General features: G+C 39.1%; 1 protein-coding gene across 12 annotated transcripts in view; it reads right to left on the reverse strand.

Annotated features, from left to right (window-relative positions):
* Positions 1 to 6,818: 6,818 nt before the first annotated feature.
* Positions 6,819 to 19,417, reverse strand: part of ECT2 (epithelial cell transforming 2) — an 86,265-nt gene continuing 73,666 nt past the window's right edge. For 8 of the 12 annotated variants that reach the window (XM_088132317.1, XM_088132318.1, XM_088132321.1 and 5 more), the window contains 3 exons: positions 18,741 to 18,881; positions 16,273 to 16,516; positions 6,887 to 14,214 (listed from right to left, as the gene is read on the reverse strand). In XM_088132317.1, the coding sequence (XP_087988443.1) occupies positions 16,274 to 16,516; positions 18,741 to 18,881 (384 nt within the window). In that variant the 3' untranslated portion in view covers positions 6,887 to 14,214; position 16,273. Of the gene's footprint in view, positions 14,215 to 16,272; positions 16,517 to 18,740; positions 18,882 to 19,417 lie in introns of all 12 variants that reach the window. The other 4 variants (XR_015794455.1, XM_088132323.1, XM_088132325.1 and 1 more) reach the window with 4 other exon arrangements.

Here is a 19,417-nt window from a genome sequence, read left to right on the forward strand (position 1 = left end):
ACAATACAACAATGCCAGCAACAAATTTCTCTGCACACTTTTTGTTTTGGGGCCAATCAGCAAATCCCAGCAAAATTCAACAAACAAAGAAACAAAAACAGATGTTTGCATTTGGAAATCTAGTCAGAAAAATGACTGTGCTCAAAACCAGGGAAATGAAAAAAAAAAATAGTGCATCTATAGTTTTTTTTCCCCATAATCTTAGTTTCAACATATTTTGAGGAAGAATTCCTTTTGGGGAATTGTAACTGTGAATATGACATTCAGAGTATAGACATACAGAAATGCATAGTTTTAACTCAAAACAATTTGTAAATCTGAATGGTCAAGAGCTCAGCAATTCTATCGGTAAGGCACATACACACTGCTTTTTACATTTACATTTTTAAGGTTTTTATGTTTAGCAATCTGCCTGAAAAACGAAGCATAAGAAACAACATTGTATTTTAATTCATGAACTCTGAAGTTCTTCAGAGTAAAAAAATTTAAAAGAACAGTAAGTAACTTCCAGATAGACAGCAGTCTTTTTTCTTCATTCCAAAATTGTTGAGTGAAAATACACTTAATTCACTCACCATCACCCTCATTTCTCCCTTCACTCAATTAGTTCCAGCCTGTGGCTGCCACTGTATTGGCTAATGTTCTCTCTGAATTTCCACTGCTTAGAAGGATTTTTTTAAAAAAAACAAAAAATGTTGGAACATTCCAAGCAATGCCCCATTTTATCCAAGACAAAACTTCTGAACATTGAGTATTTTGTTCCAAGATGAGAACGTTCAAAACAGCTGTTTTGAATGTGGAATGTTTTCTGCTTGCTTAACCTCTGGACTAGGCTCTCTAGTTGAGCTTCCACAAGGTTGCCACATCTTATTTCTCACTGTTTGGGTACTTACTTGCCATTAAGTCCATCCAGGATATGGGATGGCTAGCAATGCCTCTTTTCCACCTTCAGATGTCTGTACTTTTCTTGACATGCAATACATTGCCTCTGAAAGCCAAGGCAAGATTTTCATAAGCTCTTAAATCAAAATGCCAACAAAACACATAATAGTTTGATTTATGCAACTGTGACTGAAAGAAAATGTGTAATGGAATCAAAAATTGATTGCATGTTTCTGCGTAATCCAGGCAATCTTGAGATAGTGTCAGTTCCTGAGATGGAGCTACAAAGTATTGTTGCTGCATAGAAGTAAGGATAACAATGCCAATGTTGCTTTGTTTCCAGTGGAACTTTATGGCCCCATAAGTGTCCCCTGTTGATCAATATGACAAGATGAGTAAGGATAACACTACAAGCATTATTAAAGCTACTTTCCGTGTGTGTGTGTGTGTGTGTGTGTGTGTGTGTATACATGTATGTGTGTGTTTTCTCAATGCAGCAGGTTAAAAGTCAATGTTCTAGCATTGCAAGCATCTCATGGCACCTCCCAGTATATACAGTTTAAGAGTCCAATTTTTTCCTTGAGCTTCCTGCGTCTTCAAGACCAACCAAACATGCTGCATTCACTACATGCTCAACCAGGTCACTTAAAACGCAACAGTCACATGTGTGCAACTATCTACAATTGATTAGCTAGTTAATTCATTCTATTGTGGCAGGGATGTTTGCAGGGTGAGGTCAAAAACATCAAGATGGTGGCCATGAAGGTGCGATCAGAGCTCTGCTTGTCTTTTGACCCTACCCTGAAGACACTCCTCTATCCTGGGAACCCAGAAAAGGAATACACTTGATTCAAGTTAAAGTGTATTGTCTGAATGCAGCTACAGTCTCAGGCAGGACAAGGACTTCCTGTCTCACTGCTGCTCCCTCCCATTCACCCTTTCTCCAATGGCAGCTAATTCCTTGGCCAACTGGCTGCGTAAGCAACTGTCATAACCACTTCACCTTGTTTCAGTTTTAGGCTACCTTCCAATTAATGCTTAATGGCTTTCAGTGGGTCAGCAAATTGCTCAGGAAAACTGCTTAGCTTCGATCCAGAGAAACAGCTACTCTTGGAGGTGGATTAGATGGAAATAATTGATTTAATTTTGCAAAATGGTGGGGCAAAATTGAATATTTTTTACTATTATTATTAGCTGCCCCAAGTGCCATTTATGGGTGAAATTGTGAGATATAAATTCATGGAATCATACAGTCAGAAGGAATCCAATCCTGTGCTGAGTGCAGGATCTCCTAAAGCATTTGAGACAAATGGTTATCTAGCCTCTGTTTGAAGACTTCTAGTAAAAAGGAACATAATACTTCACAAGCAACCTATTCCACAGTCGAGAGCTCATCCTCAGGAAATTCCTCCTAATATCTAGTCTGAAGCTTCTATTGTTTCTGATAATTGCCTTGTGTCCTTCCTTGGTTATACAGCCCTCCTTTCATTTCCTATATATCTCCCTTTTTCTTTTCAACATTTCAGAAAGCTTTGTGAGTTCACACTAATCATTTTAGAAGCCTCCCATTTTAATTTCAGAATCCCATTTCTCAGGATTTTCCATCCTTCCCAGATACTTTTGCCCTTCAGGATTTCAGATCATTGGATCTTACCTACCTTCTGTCTGGATTCATCAAAATCTGCTTTTCCGAAATCCAGTATACAAGTCTGACTATTCCACTTCCACTTAATATCAAGAACTCAGAGATAATACAGTCATATTCTCCTGAGGTCTGCAGTCACCTTCTTCAACCTATTCTTCTGTTAATATGGTTTAGATCCATGTCCCCCTTCTTCCTTCTTCCACCTTCCATTACATGAAGTTGCCAGCATGAAAGGACAGGACTTTGTTGGACCTCTGACTTTGGAAATTAGATTTCCATGCCAATCCATTGTGACTCTTGCATGCCTCTTTGAAAATTTGGTCATCTAATTCATAAAGGCCTCATGCCTAGCTTCTGCTTGTCCAGGAGATCTTTTTTCAAGACCTGCCAAGATCAGCTATGTGTTCCTAACATAATGTGGAACCCCAAGAATTCAGTGGTTAATTTTTGCTATAGCAGTCAGGCAAACAGCATCAGCACATATGCAAAACGGAAGTTACCTAAGGTGGCTGCCATTTATTGGCTAGTGGAATTGGGCTTCCTAGATCAGCATTTCTCAGTCTCAGTAGTCTGGCTGGGGAATTCTGGGAATTGAAGTCCTCACATCTTAAAGTTGCTGAGACTGAAAAACACTGTCCTAGATCATAAATTGTGAGGACCTACTTAAGACCTGTTGAGTGGCCTCCACAATTCCTCAAAGCCAAGACTTGAGAAACCATGTTGAAAATAATCTTCCAGGCAATTTGTAACCACCAAAAGAAAAAGGTTACTTTTCCCCAAGACAGCAGCAAAGTAGCTTTGACAAACCATTTTCCTTTTACAGATAAGGCTATGCTTTCTGTCAGAAGAAAAGCCAAAAGAAGAAAAAAATACCTTCTTATAGAAAAAAAAACTTGGCCTAGTCAGTCTTGAGGGCTGAAGAAATTAAATGGGTAGCGAGATTAAATTATAGAAATGCAGGGGTGGGAAGGTGAGGGCCTACTGAGAAGTTAAACGATTTCCTTAGGGGTAACAGCATGGGGCAGGGAAGAAAAAAGGAACCCAGAGGATAAAATATTGCCATGCAGCAATTACTATCCAAAAGGTGATTCAGAAATAGGCAAACCCACACTTGCTGCTTTCAAGAATAGCATCTCATGATCATTACAGGACCACACATCCTTCTGCATTCTGTAAAACTTCAAACCAGCTGGGAAAAGTGGGTTGCATTCTGTGCAACTTCAATTTTTAAAATGCCAATAGGTATTGTCACACAAACTAACTTTAATATGTCCCTTCTCTTGCTGCAAGACACTAGGCAATGTCAAATCTGGCACACCTTTGCACTGTCTGGGCAAGATAATAAGAAAATGCATTACCCTGGCCCTTTCAGTTTACCAGATAATGCAATGGTGGGGGTTTCCCCTCTCTTCCCATCGTAACTACCTCATTAACCTGGGAGTGGGAAGGGAGAAAGAGACAGACCATTAGCCTGCAGAACATTAAAAATGAAGAGAGTAACACAGAATGGCCTATGCCCAACCAGTCTCACTTTCATGGTGGCTATTAGGGGGAAAAAACCCAACCCTATTCTCATGTTGTCTTCTTAGTAATCACAGGTACCTTCTTCTCGTCCTGTTTTTTTAGATTTACAGAAGTCTTCATAGGAAACATTTCAGCAATAGCCCCAACATACTCTTGAATGTAATCTCATTACAGTTACAGCTGCAAAAGCTAGTTTGTACTTTCAGCTAAAATGGCTGCTGTTAGCCAAATCCTTTTTGTTCTCTTCTGAGCCATAGAAATTAAAATTGTTGAATGGAGAGCCTTCAGTTATTGGGACCCACCTCTGAACCTTTACCACTGTAACCCATTCATGTGGGGCCCCAAGGAACAGGCTTTGCATGAAGGAGCAAACAGATGAGAAGGAAAGTAAAAAGTCCAGTCTCATACATCACACTAAGCTGTAATATACTTCATTTGATCTTGGCTTATAGTATTGCACGAGTCCACCTGTGTTGATTTTTAATTCTTGGTTTATGGCTTAGGATGATCGTTGCACCCAGCTAATGGTAGCATATTCAATAAAACACGAAAAAGCAAACCATGGCTTATCTTGATGCGCAAACCTAATCAATAACTGTCTAACAGTCCAGAATGTTCATCATACTCAAGCCCTGTTGAAATTACCGGGACTGACTTTGGTCTCAGCCAGCATCTCAGTGGAATGCAAACCAAATTAACTTTCTCTCTAGATTCCTAGGGTGGAGGCTCAGTTTATGAGATGGTTGGTGATGTTCAGAAAAAGACATTCAGAGTAGCAATTTTATGGTGGCAGTTGGCTAGGAATAAGACACTCACTCATACTCATGCCCTGCCCACCCTCAGAATAAGGAAGTAGCACTGAAGATTAAAATCTCTTTCCAACCCATCCTGAATCACGCTCATGAACTTTCTGTTTTATGCCCTGCTGACAGCAATGCTGATCAGGGACATCGAAGGTGGGAAAAGTGGTTAACAACAGCAGGAAAACAGCAATTGTTCCTGGGAGTAGCAAAAGGGGGAGAAAATTACAGAGGTCAACATGCAAGGCTTCCCAGATGTGGCACAGAGAAAAGATGAATCACCATGCACTCTTTCCTTTACAATTCGTTACCAGTTCTGAAAACCTGTAACGAACAGGCTGATACAGCCTGTAAATTTGTCTGCTGATGCCATGATATGGATTTCCCTTTTATACATCAGTATGATAGCCAGTATTCATTGATTTATTTACTGGCATATTTCCCATATTAGCCTCAATGGTTGCAGTTCTGGACTGTGATTGTTTCTTCAGTGGGGCCAGCCTCAGTGGGAAGCCAAGAATTGGTAATGACTGAAAATCGTTACCAACCTGAGGTAGATTCAATCTCTTGACTGAGAGGATAAATTCTTGCATTTCAATAACCAAACAATTCCCTTAAAAGTCATGTCCTAATTCAATTAGCCATCTTGCTGGGTACTCAGCTGTACAGCAATCACTTTCAAAGCATTCAGAGACCTGGACCCAACTTGCAGTTGAAGGAGCTACGTAAGCATATGAATCACTTTGTACTGTTTCCTCCCAGGCAGTATGTTTGTACCCTTTAAAACCTCAATCCCTCCACTTGCAAATAAGTTTGTAAACCAAGTTTGGTTCTTTGAAAATTCAGTGGGAGCAGGTTTCTGTACCAAAACTGGGAAAATTACTACTAAAAATGTATCATCTCTCCAACAGATCTGATAAATGACCACCTGGAATTATCCCATGAAATCAGAGGCAGTCCAGGAGAAAGAAGACATTTGCTTCTGAATTCAGGATATATTCTAGAAATAGGAAGCTGGTTTTAATCAGCAGCTGCACTAAATGCTAACTTTGTTAGTTACAGTAAGCCTTGTTGCCTCTTGTTCCTATTACTTTCCCCAAGAAGGGCATTCGGTGTAATTTCTGATTGTTTCCCAAATGTATTTTCTTTGTTAAGTTTTTCTAAGTCAAAGAACTAATGCAACTGGAATGGTTCATAGCCCACCTACCCAACCAGACATATGACTATCTTCCTAACAGGACCCAAGACCACAAAGGCTGCAGGAGAGATGGCCCAGAAGCTGTCAGAATCCAGACCTCAGGAGGCAATGGAAATGCACCCATGTGAGCATCTCCAGGCATCTGTGAGGTAAGAGGAAACCTGACCAGCCAGGGTTAACTTAGGGCTGTACCACGTCCAGTGACAGCCACTATAGTATTGGTGAGTTCCTGATATAGAAAGCAGCCTGAAGGCTAAGGGAATAAGAGGGTAAAGGTAGTTGACAATGGGACAGAGTTAAAAAAAGGAAGGAAAAAGAAAATAACTAGTATCTATAAATGGAAAGAGAGAGTAACCCTGGTGACCAACTAAACATTCTGGAGGCATAGTTTTGTTGAAGTACTTCTTGAAAGAAAAACAACTTAAATTCTACATTATCTCTACATTGTTTTTAACAATACAGTGCAATTGTTAAAGATCCTAAATAATGTTGAATTGTTCATAATCAGCTGGTCCTTTGATTAAATAAGAGACAAAATATAAACATCACATACACACAAATAAGAAATAGTACTTCTGAGATAAAGTTTATCATTTGGGCAGGTGGCAGTAAGATTTTAAAATATGTTCCTTTAACCCCCAAATAAGTGTAAAAAAATTAACCTCTGATTGAACAAACAAGGTAACAAGTTTCACCACAGTAACTTTTTAAATTAGGTAGAGCAGAAGCAGTGTCAGACCCACTGGTCTGTGTTATACCCATTTTGAGAAACAACTGGTGAGTTTCCAATGCCACTGTTATATGCTTTTCCATATAAGCAACTTAGTGGGAAAAATCAGAAGAAATATAAGTACACAATATATATATAATAGTTTATTCAGTTAATAACCAGCAAAAAATTTTTAAAAATACAACACCAAAGTAAAATCAAATAGATGAGATAAAATACTGGCATAACAATGACAAAATGACACATAAAAATGTGACATACACTGCTATAATGGTGTATTAATCACCTGGGTAAGTGTAAATCTAAAATGTTATAGACTATGAAGTAAAATATATATCCTCTAAAAACAAGATAGCTAGTATGTGTTAAATCTAAAGTGATAAATAAAACAGAAGTGATTATTTCTGTAACCAGTTATGCCTTATTTTCATTGCAGCAACACAAAATTTGGCTACTGCACAGGTGATAAACGGTTTCAAATATTCCAGAAGATGTTTCACACAGAAATAGTCTGGTCCTCCTGGAAATTTACATATTCAGGGCAGGATATAAACAGACCTGACATCCCTGTAGAGTTTACAATGTAGTAATACATGTAAAATGGTTTCGATCACATGGGCAGGTACGCTCAGTTAATGGGGTTTTGGAGTATCTGCCTTGCAGCAGTGCAGATGGTAAGATGTTATGCCTGGCTTTGGAAAATGCTATTCTCAGCTTGGGGAAAGTTAGATTTTGTAGATAAACTTGCTGGTTCCCAAGTGCCTTTATTTATCCAGATGTTTTTGGCCTACAACTCCCAGGGTTCTCAGAGACCCCCTAGCTAGTAATTCTGGGAGTTGAGGTTCTGGTGTACTGAAAGTATCAACTTGGGGAGCCTTGTTCTATAAACAACCAGGCCATGTGGTTGTAAAAAGGGATTAGGCAAACTCACAGAAGTGAAAGCCATAAATGACAACAGGCCATGAATAATGGCCTTGTATAACCTTTCCCAGCCTTAACTTCGGCAAATACAGAAGATTTCTATTTTCTTAATTAAGAGCCAACGTGTTTCTTGAGAATTATGGGAATTAAGGGCATCAAGTTGGGGAAGGCTGGTATATATAATTTTGAGACTCAAAGGAAGGAATACACTAGGAGCTAAGAGTAGAAACAAGATACTGCTTTTATATTCTGCTTGCAGATTTTCTAGAGAGGTTAGCTGATTGGCCACTTTGGGAAACAAGGACTCTGTCTTGGAGACCTTTGGTCTAATCCAGCAGCTTTGTTGGTTATTAATCAGCTATCAGTGATGGCTATAGTTACTACAAACTCTCAAATTCATAGCAAAATTTTCAAATGATTAAATTGGGACCAATACCTTTTGAGAGTGTTATTTATTCATCTAGCAGATGCTTCTGATGCAAGAACCAAGCTGAAAGTGTGAAACCACTGTTACTTTTTAATTAGAAGCCTGACTGGTTAGCCATCACCTGTCTACCATACCAACTGGTGGAGTACAAAGGAGAGAAAAAAGAATACTAAGGGAAAACAATTATGCTTACATTTACATTCACCCCAGGCTGTGACACTGAAAAAGTAACCAAAATATTATCTTTATCATCAGAGTAGCAGAAAGCATGTAGGTGCTTGCAATCATTTTTCTTAGGCAAAGAGAAAGTTTGTATATTTATAAGAATACCAAAGCTAAGAGGTAGTTAGCATTACACCCTCTTATGCCCCCTACCCTTTAAGTGGCAAATGGACACTATCATTCTGAAATGGAGATCTTGCAGCTATATTATTTATGCATCACTCCAGTCGAGTTTATAGCTAAGTTAATGTTGAGCATGTTATGCTTTCCAAATGAGGAAAACGAGCAAGACATATACATTGTGACTCACCACAACTTAGAAAACAGTAACCCCCAAAACAATTTCTCCTCCTCCTTTCATTCTGCTCTATTGCAAGCCGAAGGATGTAATGTGGGAAACAGGTAACAAATCAAGAGGTCTTTCTTTGCCTATCCAAGTCCCAATTTGGATTATTTGAGGCTTTAGAGCAGAGTTTCTCAATCTTAGCATTTCTAAGATGTGTGGACTTCAACTCCTAGAATTCCCCAGCCAGGGGGGAATTCTGGGAGTTAAAGTCCACATATCCTAAAGTTGCCAAAGGTGAGAAACATTGCTGTAGAGATATATCTTCACTACAGACTTAAAACTGCAGAGGAGGAGACGACTTAAACAGGAGGGCACAACAATATACATTTTAGCATAATTATGCTGTTTGATTTAAAAAATTGCAATTACTTTTGCTCAACTGCACTGTTGCAATCCTGGAGAAATTTTGCAAATGCTTATGGTCCAAAACTGAGCCTGAGGTCTAATCCTGTTTAGCATAGTTTCCCTTTAATTCAATTAGTACTAACCTTTAGGAGGTAAAGGAAACTCGGGGAAAATAGATTAAATACTGTAGGTTAAGAAATAGAGTTAGGTAGAGATTTTTATAGGAAACACAAATGCCATACTTGTGACAGAGAACTAAGAGTCTCTGAGTGGGAAAGGTAAGACTTTCCTAAACATCACATGGGATATGCAGTGTCATATTTCATGTAGTTTGTTTTGTTTTACATCAGGCAGAGACCTGTAGGAAAATAAAGAAGTTTGTCCACTTGGTACATACACATAGTAAAGCAGAGATAAGAAATTGCTTAGTGTATATATTTCTAATACACATCCTTATCTTACCATGACTTCATCTGTATCCAAGTACAGAGTTGCTTGACACCTAACTTGTAACCTGCTTGTAATTTGAGTCTCTGTTCTTATAACATACATATAGCCTGTATTTGGCGGTGGGAGGGGGTCTTTCACCTTGGGAGTGTTGCTAATGCGTCCTTGTGTGACTGACCAGTCTCTACAGACCCTTACAAATAAACTATTTGGAGACTGAGTACATTGGGTTTGTTGTCTTGACTGAGAAGACAAACAAACCAGGATGAACCTTGCTGTAAAAACAGCTGAGGAGAGAGGGAGCTGTGGCACTCATGAGTTTTCTCTTCAACTGACCTCAACATGTATTTTCTCCCTATAATTCCCAAATAGGAAAGAAGTAGATGTTTATCCATCCCATAAAAATCCAAATAAAGCCCTAATAGGATAACTACTCTGGCTTAGAATTTGAGGTTATCTAAGAAACTGATGACAGGATAGTATTCCACATCATTGATTCAGCTCAATTATTTCAGCTGTATTCTTTGTAACCAATAGTCTGGAGAGCCAGTGCAGTAGTTAAGGCACCAGGCTAGAAACCAGGAGACCGTGAGTTCTAGTCCCACCTTAGGTATGAAGCCAACTGGGTGACCTTGGGCCAGTCCTTCTCTCAGCTCTAGGAAGAAGGCCAGGGCAAACCACTTCCAAAATCTTGCCAAGAAAACTGCAGGACTTCTCCAGGCAGTCACCAGGAGTCAACACTGACTCAAAGGCACAAAAAACAAACAAACAAAAGTCTTATCTACTAATGATAGCTGAATGTAATGTCCACTAAACAGAAGACAAAAATAAGAAGCAGGTTTCCAGAATTATTGTTTTATGAAAGCAACCTGACAGATACTGTTAGAAAGCAAACATGCACGCAATAATCTGGAATCTGAGTATACTCTTGTATTCAATCTTTATTTCCAAAATCTTTAAAGTATTTTTTACTTGGTGTAATTGTACTTGAGCAAGGGGTATGCTAACTATAACCGTGAACTTGCAATAGTTCATTTTTAATTATATTCCTGGAATTCCTCATTGCCTTGGGCAAAGATTTTGCGCTGAAAGCCACTCCGTACAGTATATGACTGGAAAATATCAGAAGACATGATACATACCATTCATCCTTCTGTGCTTCTGGGGAGATGTGAATACTGTGTAGCTTGTCAAGGGGGAAAGTAGTACTCTCTTGCAGTGAGTTGCTGCTCCTCACCTTTCATATAAGATACTATAAATGCAAGGTAACATAACAGTTTGGGCATCAAATGGCCAAAAAGACTGTTCCATTTGTACCAAAGGAGAGTAACATCTGAATCACTGTTATGCCATCTACTTTAAACAAGTCATACAAGTTCTACACAATAGCAATCCAAAATCTGCACCAAAATAAGTTAAGTTTGTCGAGCTGCACAAATTACATCATTTAGGCAACCGGCATGATCTCTTTAATATTGCACATTTTATTCCATTTTTCCATATATGATTTAGCATATTTTATTCTGATTTGACTAGTTTAGTCAGGAACGGACAAAGGCATTAAAATCTTATTTAGCCTCCACGCTGGCTTCTAAGCATTGATTGCATCTTTTAACCTGAGGTAGAAGGTAGAAACTAATTTTCTTAAAATGAAGCTGAATACTTCTGCTTCCCACTCCCCTTGCAGAATGGAAGCATATTCATGACTCTGATCATGGAACTGATAGCATATGCAAGGGAATCAAAACCTTCATGGCCTTTGCAACTTTGGTGGGGGCTGCACAAGATGGGGCGCCAATTGCATATATGATCTGCACATATGTTTACTGAGCATCATTGTTCTCATAGAAAGATGCCTCTCGTATATTAATTTGTCACTGTAGCCAATAGAAAAATACTTGCAAAAGGTAGCCAATAATGGTTGAAAATCCATCTACAATATTTTCCGGTTTTGGCTTTCTATGACATGACATCCAAATTCAGCCTTCAACCTTAGTAATGAAGTAACTGGCCTTTTTTAAAAAAAAAAAAAGCGGGGGGCAACAGTCATCCCTCTGGTCTGGTCAGTTTTCTATATGGAGAGAACCAAAAACTTTCCATTTCAAAATGGAGGTAGCCCTTTAGATCCTGAAAATTTAACATGCAATAAAAAGACCTGAGCTTAATATAAGGCCTCAGTGATAATCATCAGACTGACTCAAGACTGGGGGAATCAAATGTGAAGTTCTTACAGTATTACAAGCACTTAAGGAATCAGTTTAGGCTGGACAGTTATGCTGTTTTCGATTACGTATCTGTATCTCTGCAAGAGAAAAAGGGAGCCTATTGACAAAACATAGTATTGCATCAATAGGTCATCTTGAGCCTTAGAAAGTCACAAGAGGGTATCAGAATGTGCATGCTTACATGCTTAGAAGCCAACCATTTCAGTCAGATTCGTTTCTATTTTTGATTTCAGTATTTAAAAGTGCTTTTTAAAAAAAGCAAACGAACTTAAAAGGATCTATACTGCTATGCGCTAAAAGAGCCATCTCTGTTCCCATGAAAATATTCTAATGCCCAGGAAATTTGGGGAACTGTAGTCTAGTCTAACGATCCTCGGAAGCATGAGGTCGGTCCATCAATGCCTTAATAGCTTGCAGGAAGAAAAAAGCCTCTTCCAACAGAACCAGGCACTTTAAATAGAACTGACTGGAACATTTGAGTACAGCACTAAAAAAGAGAAAGAAATTTATCTTTAAAGCAGTGATTCATTCCATCCACATTCTCACCCTTCTCATCAGAAGGGCTCTTGACCCTAAAAAGGTGAAAAATTTGATACTGAAATTGTTACACTGCCAGACTGTAGGAGGGCAAATTACTGCAGCTTTAAATAAAAAACAGATTGCTCATCTTGAGACAAATTGCCATCATATCTTAGCCACCTCTTGCTGTCTACCATTATGTCACATTTCTTTTCTTGCTCCCAGTCCCAGTTAATCTATTGTTAGAATATGAAGCTCCACATACTGATCTGAGTTAGCCTTCTGTACTTCTTTGCAGAGCCAAAACACAGATTGGATGCAATACTCTCCTGCTTGGCAACACTTCATGGTATAAAACTGGCCAATTAACAAGCTTTATCTTGGATACCTATTGTTCAAAGAAGCTTTGCTGGGTTTACCAGGCCACATTTTGAATTATGACCCAGCTTGCCTATGGTATTTTACAATCACAGCAATGATTGGATGAGGAGCCACAATGCTAGGAAGGATTTTGGAACCTTTCCCCAACCAACAGTGTTGTTGTCTGGCTTCTTATCAACTAACCTGCCCCCCAACTCTTGTGTAAAAGGGATACTTCAACTGCAAAACAGTAGTGAAATCAATGATAAAGTCTCAGTAATATTCAAGCTTATGTAGCCACCAACCAAGCCAACAATGTTCATAGTATCTAGGCAACTAATACAAAAAAAAGTAGATAAGAATAGATGAGTTTGGAAAATTGTTTTCCCTCTAAGAAACCTTTAAAAGCAACACACTAGGCTACGCTGTTCATGGTGCTGAAACACAGAACAGTTATTACAGAAGTTAGGACAAGGCATACAATCAGTGGGATTATACATCCAAAATTACAGAGTTTGGTTTATTTACAAAAGTTTCTGCCAGCACAGCATTTTAAAAGATACAAAACTGATAAAGGTATACTGTAAGTCACACTAACTTGTATGCAGCAATCTGCCATTAAGAGGATGGAGAGTAAGGAATCCCATCCGATAGCACTTGCAAATAAAGGCAGTAAGAGAAAGTTTGGTTATGTGCAGAAATTTAATTCCCAGAATGAGTGGAGGAATACATTCTGGGAACTTCATTACTTTTTATGTTCCAAAGAAATTACCAGAAGTACAGGGGGAAAAAAATCAAAGGGTTAATGTTTCAAATCAATGTATATGAAAGCCTACGAATAAAAAATAGCAGCTGTAGATATTAAACTCAGATCTACATTTTCATCTCCGTTCTGAAATATGTGCATGAAAAAGGTATATAAAGGAAGTGATTCACAAAGCTTAAAAAAACAACTGGTCAATACAATTATCTACAATTATTTTTCCAGGGGCTTCCTCTTCAGTTTTCCAAATTGTTGAACAAAACTTTAAAAAAAAAAAAAAAGCAGCTAAACTTTAGATCACTGGCAGATATATAGCTTGCCAGGAACCCATCACCATCACCGCACTGTCATGCTGAAATATATTTAGGCTTCAAAAAACCATTATCTTTTCAATAGCCTATTAAAGGAAGTCTATTATCTATATTTTAAATGTGAAGCAAATATTTTACTTTAGATATTTGTCCATGCAGCAGTTACTTGACAACATTCAATCCACAAAGGCTATTAAAAATGCTATTCATTTTAATGAATGGTTTACACTGAGCAAAATATCTCCATTATATATGTAAAGCAATCTGTGCAAACTAATATGTTGTTATCTGTAACAAGGTCCATTCCTTCTTGGTGGTTTAACTTAGTGTTATCTAAAAGTTAACTAATTGCCACTAAGTGCTAAGTACCACCATTTATGTCAGCATATGGTTGCTTGAACACTTAGGACTTCTTTTGGTCAGCATCACATTAAGCTGCAGTTCCATTTTCCAGCCACTTCATATCAAATGAGTAGTCGATCGACTGAAGGTATGGCTCCTCTTTTCAAATACTGATGGCAGATTGATCAAGGAAGGAGAGTGGATGCCCTATATTGTTTAAAAAAAAAAAGTATTAAGACTATAATCTCTTGTAGAAAAAAAAGGTCAATAAAGTACCTTTCAAAATGAGTGGGTGGGAGGGGGTAATCAAGGCTATTTTGGGAAACAGAATGACAGATCTTTCTTGTTTTTATTCTAAAAAATTAAATCTTCCAAATTTCCTATATATTATCTTATGTATAGATAATACATTTCTACCCTCTTATAATACAATTTCTAACCCTCTCTTTAATCACTAAAAGCAATCCCAAATGCCTTCAGCAACACTACTGACACAGATGTGTGTACATAGCATTTATTTTAAATCAGAGCTTCCCATGAACTTTCTGACCTGCAAGGTTCGTGGCTGATGTAACCAATCCTCAAAAGAGAGGAAAACAGTAAGAACTCATTTGTTATTTGATTTTCTTTAACAGCAGTTTCACCCTACTAACATTTCCAACCTTTAAAAAATGGCTGGCTTGCTTATTTCTAACAAAGTTATCTCCTTAGGGCAAAATGGCACTCCATCATTCAGAACAGGCGGTCCTCTTGGACTCATAGTTCTGAAGAGCAGGGGGAAGAAGGCTGAGAGGGCCTCTGCACAACCACTGTGTGTACCATTTATGGCAGTTCCTGGACCAGGAGGTGCTGCACATGGTCACTCATACCTTGGTCATTTCTTGGTTGGATTCCTTAAATGTGTTTTACATGGGACTGTTCTTGAAGACCACCTGGAAGCTATAGCTGGTACAGAGTTTATTTATAAAATTATATGTAAATCTAATTTATATGCCACCTAACTCATAGTAGCTCTGGGCAGGGTATAAGTTAAAAAAAAACATACCCTATAAAATAAAATAAAAACAAAGAAGGCAATAACCTGGGAATACACTGACTCATTAATAGAATTCCCACAAAGGCCCATACTTCTTTACCAAGCACTTGTGGAAAGAATCAGGTCTTCAAGGCCTGTTTAAAGTATGATAGCGGCCACTTAAACCTCCAGGGGATACTGTGGTTTGAGTAATTATGGGCACTCATTTTGCCCATAATATGCAACATCACTACTTGGAGAGCTGCACTGCCTGTCAGTGGGCTTCCAGGTGTGGTTCCATGGGCTGGCTGTCACCTTTAAATCCCTATATGATTTAGGGCCTGGATATTTTGGGAATGCCTGTTCTCTATAAGATTGGGGAAGGAGGGCTTCCTTTGGGTCCTTCTTCCTATAGTGAATTACCCTCAGGGCCCTTGAAAGCAGGCTTTCTCTGTCACTGCTCTTCTTCCTACCTAGGATTAGAGCAACTCCAATGCTTTTGGAATATAGGAAGGCCATTAAGACCTGGTTGTTGCGGGAAACCTTTGGGACTGAAGTGGATATGGCCCTCCCCCCTCCAAATCTGTGATGGTCTGTATTGGAAAGCATTTATTTGGCATAATAGGATTAAGGATTATAGGTGCTGTTTTATTAGTGTTAGTTTCATTTTTGTTGCAGATGGGGTGTATGCCACTCAAGTCAGTTGTGACAGAAGCAGCTTATATGCCTGCATAATTAATTAACTAAATTTGCCAACAGTTTTAAAGATCATTTAAACCTTGTGGCGGCCTGCACCAGACAAATGTACTGAAATTGCCCTAACCAAGAGAGGAAAAGAAACGTTGGCCACTATGTATCTCATGCTAGGCTAGTTTGCATCACTGGGACTATTAATATCTCTTGGTGGTTCTGCTACAGATCAACCGCAAGAGAATATATAGATATTAAATCATGGAAGGATGGGCTCTGTAATGATGTCCAAACTGTTTTTGCTCAGGAAAGTTTAGGAATTTAAAAAAACAACAACAGGGTTTAATCCAACAACATTTTGAAACTATCATAAAGCATGAGAAAAAAACCAGAATTGAGCAATATCTTATCTGATGCACATAGTTAAATCAAAGGGGTCAAGATGGTGCCCGGGAACCCAAACAGAGCCAGAATCTAGGATCTTGGATAGACTATGTGCCATATTTTACACAAGTTACTTTGTCTCCAAGAAGTGCCCCCAAAGTGGTGATGGAGCTCACTTTAAGCAGCTCTATGGTCATCACCCGCTTCATCACTGCTGATGATTGGATAAGAACTGGCCAGGGAGCAGCTATTTAAGTTTTCAGAGCTGGAAGCCATTCGCCCTTCTAGATCATAGGAAGTATGGATTAGAGGTCGAGGTCTAATATTTTGGGAAGTCCCGTCAATAGAGTTGGAACGCTGTATGTGAATGGAATGTTTAATTGGTCCATTTAAGCTGTATGTAGAAGTAGTACGCATCATCTAAAAACAATATAGGAAGGAGGAAGAAAACAAAGTTAATCTACATAATGCATCCAAGCCAAATTTAAGGATTTTACATACTTTCTTTCACTAACATATATTTTAACTATAATAAGAGCCTTACTACTCTTCAGATCAAAACAGCATACCAAGAATTTCTTTTCAACCCAACAGTGCAACATATTCAAGACAGTTAGAGCAAGATCTGCTGTTTACCGATCATGATTCTCTTTCCAATATAACTAACTTTTCCGCTGTTTTCAGTAATATAAATATTTCAGAGGGGAAAAAACTCATTCCAGCATAAGGCCATGCTATCACTAGAAACTGGTAATTGCATTAAGATAAAGAAAGCAAGCATTTGGCAGCTCCTTCTCTACAAAGAGACCCTTAAAAAATATAACTGGCTTAACCTTTAGATCTACTTCAGCTTTGATAACCATACAAATTATAAAGCCCACGCACTGAGCCTAAGTAGAGTAGATGCTGATGAACCAAAATGGCCTTGAATGTATCTTAAACAGGTATTTCCTTCTTTCTCTGACTTACTATTAACAATGCTAAAATTTAGATATTATACAAAGATTTCGGAATACAGGTAGTCCTCGACCTATGACCATTTGTTCAGTGACCATTCAAAGTTACATCGGAGCTGCAAAGTTACCACCAGTCCTCAGAGTTCTGGCCATCCCAGCACTTCCATGGTCATGTGATTACACTCTGGGCGCTTGGCAACCAGTTCGCACTTACAACCAGTTGCAGTGCCCCACAATCACATGATCGCTATTTGCAACCTTTCTTGCCAGCTTCCCCAGAAAGTCAATGGGAAAGCTGACAGGGGAAGGTTGCAAGTCGCTGGGATAAGTCTCCCCCATCCCCATACCCTCCCCTATCCCCTCTACACTGGCACTGTGCTGGCCACTTGCGCACCCCCACCAACCTGCACCACACTTCTCTGCACCCCCTCCCCAACCTGCGCTGCACCTCTAGCGCACCCCCTTGCACCCTCACTGACCTGAGCCACATCTCTCACACACACCCTTGCACCCTCACTGACCTGCATCTCTTGCGCACCCCCTTGTTCCCTCCATCACCTGGCAGCAGCCACTTACCTGCCTGCCAGCCTGGGACTTGCAACTTCTTGCCAGCTTCCCACTGACTTTGGTTGTGGGAAGCCGGCAGGAAGTTGCCTCGCCTAACGACCGTGAGATTTGGTTGACGACACAACTGGGATTGCAGGGATTGCCATCGTTATTGCATAGTGACAGAAATTCCAGTCCCAACTGCTGTTGTAAGTCGAGGACTACCTGTACTCTAAACAGGCCACAGAAGACTGTAACCAATTCCATCTGTCCACTGATGAAATAATGACCACTAGTAAAAGAAGTTCTCTTTCTTCCTTGCACATACTAAAATCTGTTCAAGACAAGACTGAGGATAAATGGGTAGAGAGCAAAAGAGAATCTGTTGCCCTTGAAGCACTGAAGTAACTAAACTGCTGAGGTCTGAGAACTTCCTTAACATGGTTTTGTTATGACCTGATGTGCCAAAAACCAAAGTTTGGTCTGGTTACGTGAAAGGGAAACAGGGAAGCCAGCCATCACAAGCTTCTGCCATTAATTTGTCGCTAAAGAGAGCACAAATTCATATTTAATTGTATTAATGAAGGGTTTCATCCCAAGTTCTTGGTTCAAGTTAATAGTTTGAGTATTTTTAGCAAATTGCTTTTCCTGTAACTGGTTCTTCATCTGTGCATCCACACATGTAAACTCATTTCTGAACAGACCAGTGATGTTGGAGGGCAAGACTCGTTGTCTGTGTTCACATGAGTGTTTGAGTGATGTTGTCATGTTTAGAGCTTTCTAAATTCCCACAAACAATGTTATCATATATTAGAGGGCCTTTCCAGTTACCCAGATTTTTTTAGCCTTTTCAGATACTCTGAGACCATTTCTGCCTTGTTTTCTTAAAACCTTTCATTTGCCATCTATTAAATAATCCCTCAACATATCTATTCTGCATCCATATTTCTGGGTACTGTGGCAAAACATTTCTTTACTACTGGGGAGCATATCTTTCAGTCACACTGAACAAATAGCTGGTAGGAGTTCAGAAAATTAAAATATGTATATAAGCAGGTCCATTATTCAAACAAGTACAACACAGGAATCAGCCTCCACCTTGGCTTTCATATTATTCCAGATTTCCCAGCCATGTCACTTACTGCTAACGATGAAGTACTGGCAAGGCGGCCCCCTAAACAGCTTTCACCAGCGAAATTCTTTCCATCTACGCTGCTGTGGGCTATCAAAGCTCTTCGAAGTGCTCTCTTTGGCGTCTTGGAAAAAGAGAATGCTCGTGTAACCTGCAGAATGTTGACATGACATTGAGGAAGCTATAGGTAAGACAAGGAAGTTGTGCCAGATATTTAAAGTGGAAAATTGGTTCCAAATTTCAGTCCAAGAAGGTTGTGCTGAGCTTTAAGTACACTATGATTCATAGAATGCTGTAATCTCATTTCAGGTTATATGTATACACTGCAACTTCAAATTTCCTTTTCTTTTGGTTTGCCAGGCAGAGAGACATGCAGCACTGTCGTAGACTTTCAAATGGTTTTCTGGAATGGTTAGTTCTTTATGATATTGATTTGTTTTTACCGATTTATATTTCACTTTTCTTGTGTAAATTCAAGGCAGGTGCATATAACAGAGCCTCCTTCAACTTCACTCTTACTACAGCCAGCTTGAGGTAGGCTGGGCTGAACAACAGTGACTGGATTAAAGTCACCCTGTGAGCTTTATTAATATTAGTTATTTTATTTTATTATAGTCTCCTATTTATGAACTTTTGAGTTACAAACAGTATGGTCCAGGAAGTCGGGAGAAGGCGGGAAAGGGTTAG

The sequence above is a fragment of the Python bivittatus genome, unplaced genomic scaffold, assembly GCF_059951505.1.
Source record: "Python bivittatus isolate LINGU-HERP-01145 unplaced genomic scaffold, Pbiv_v1 ctg000980_np1212, whole genome shotgun sequence".
NCBI classification, from domain to species: Eukaryota; Metazoa; Chordata; class Lepidosauria; order Squamata; family Pythonidae; genus Python; species Python bivittatus.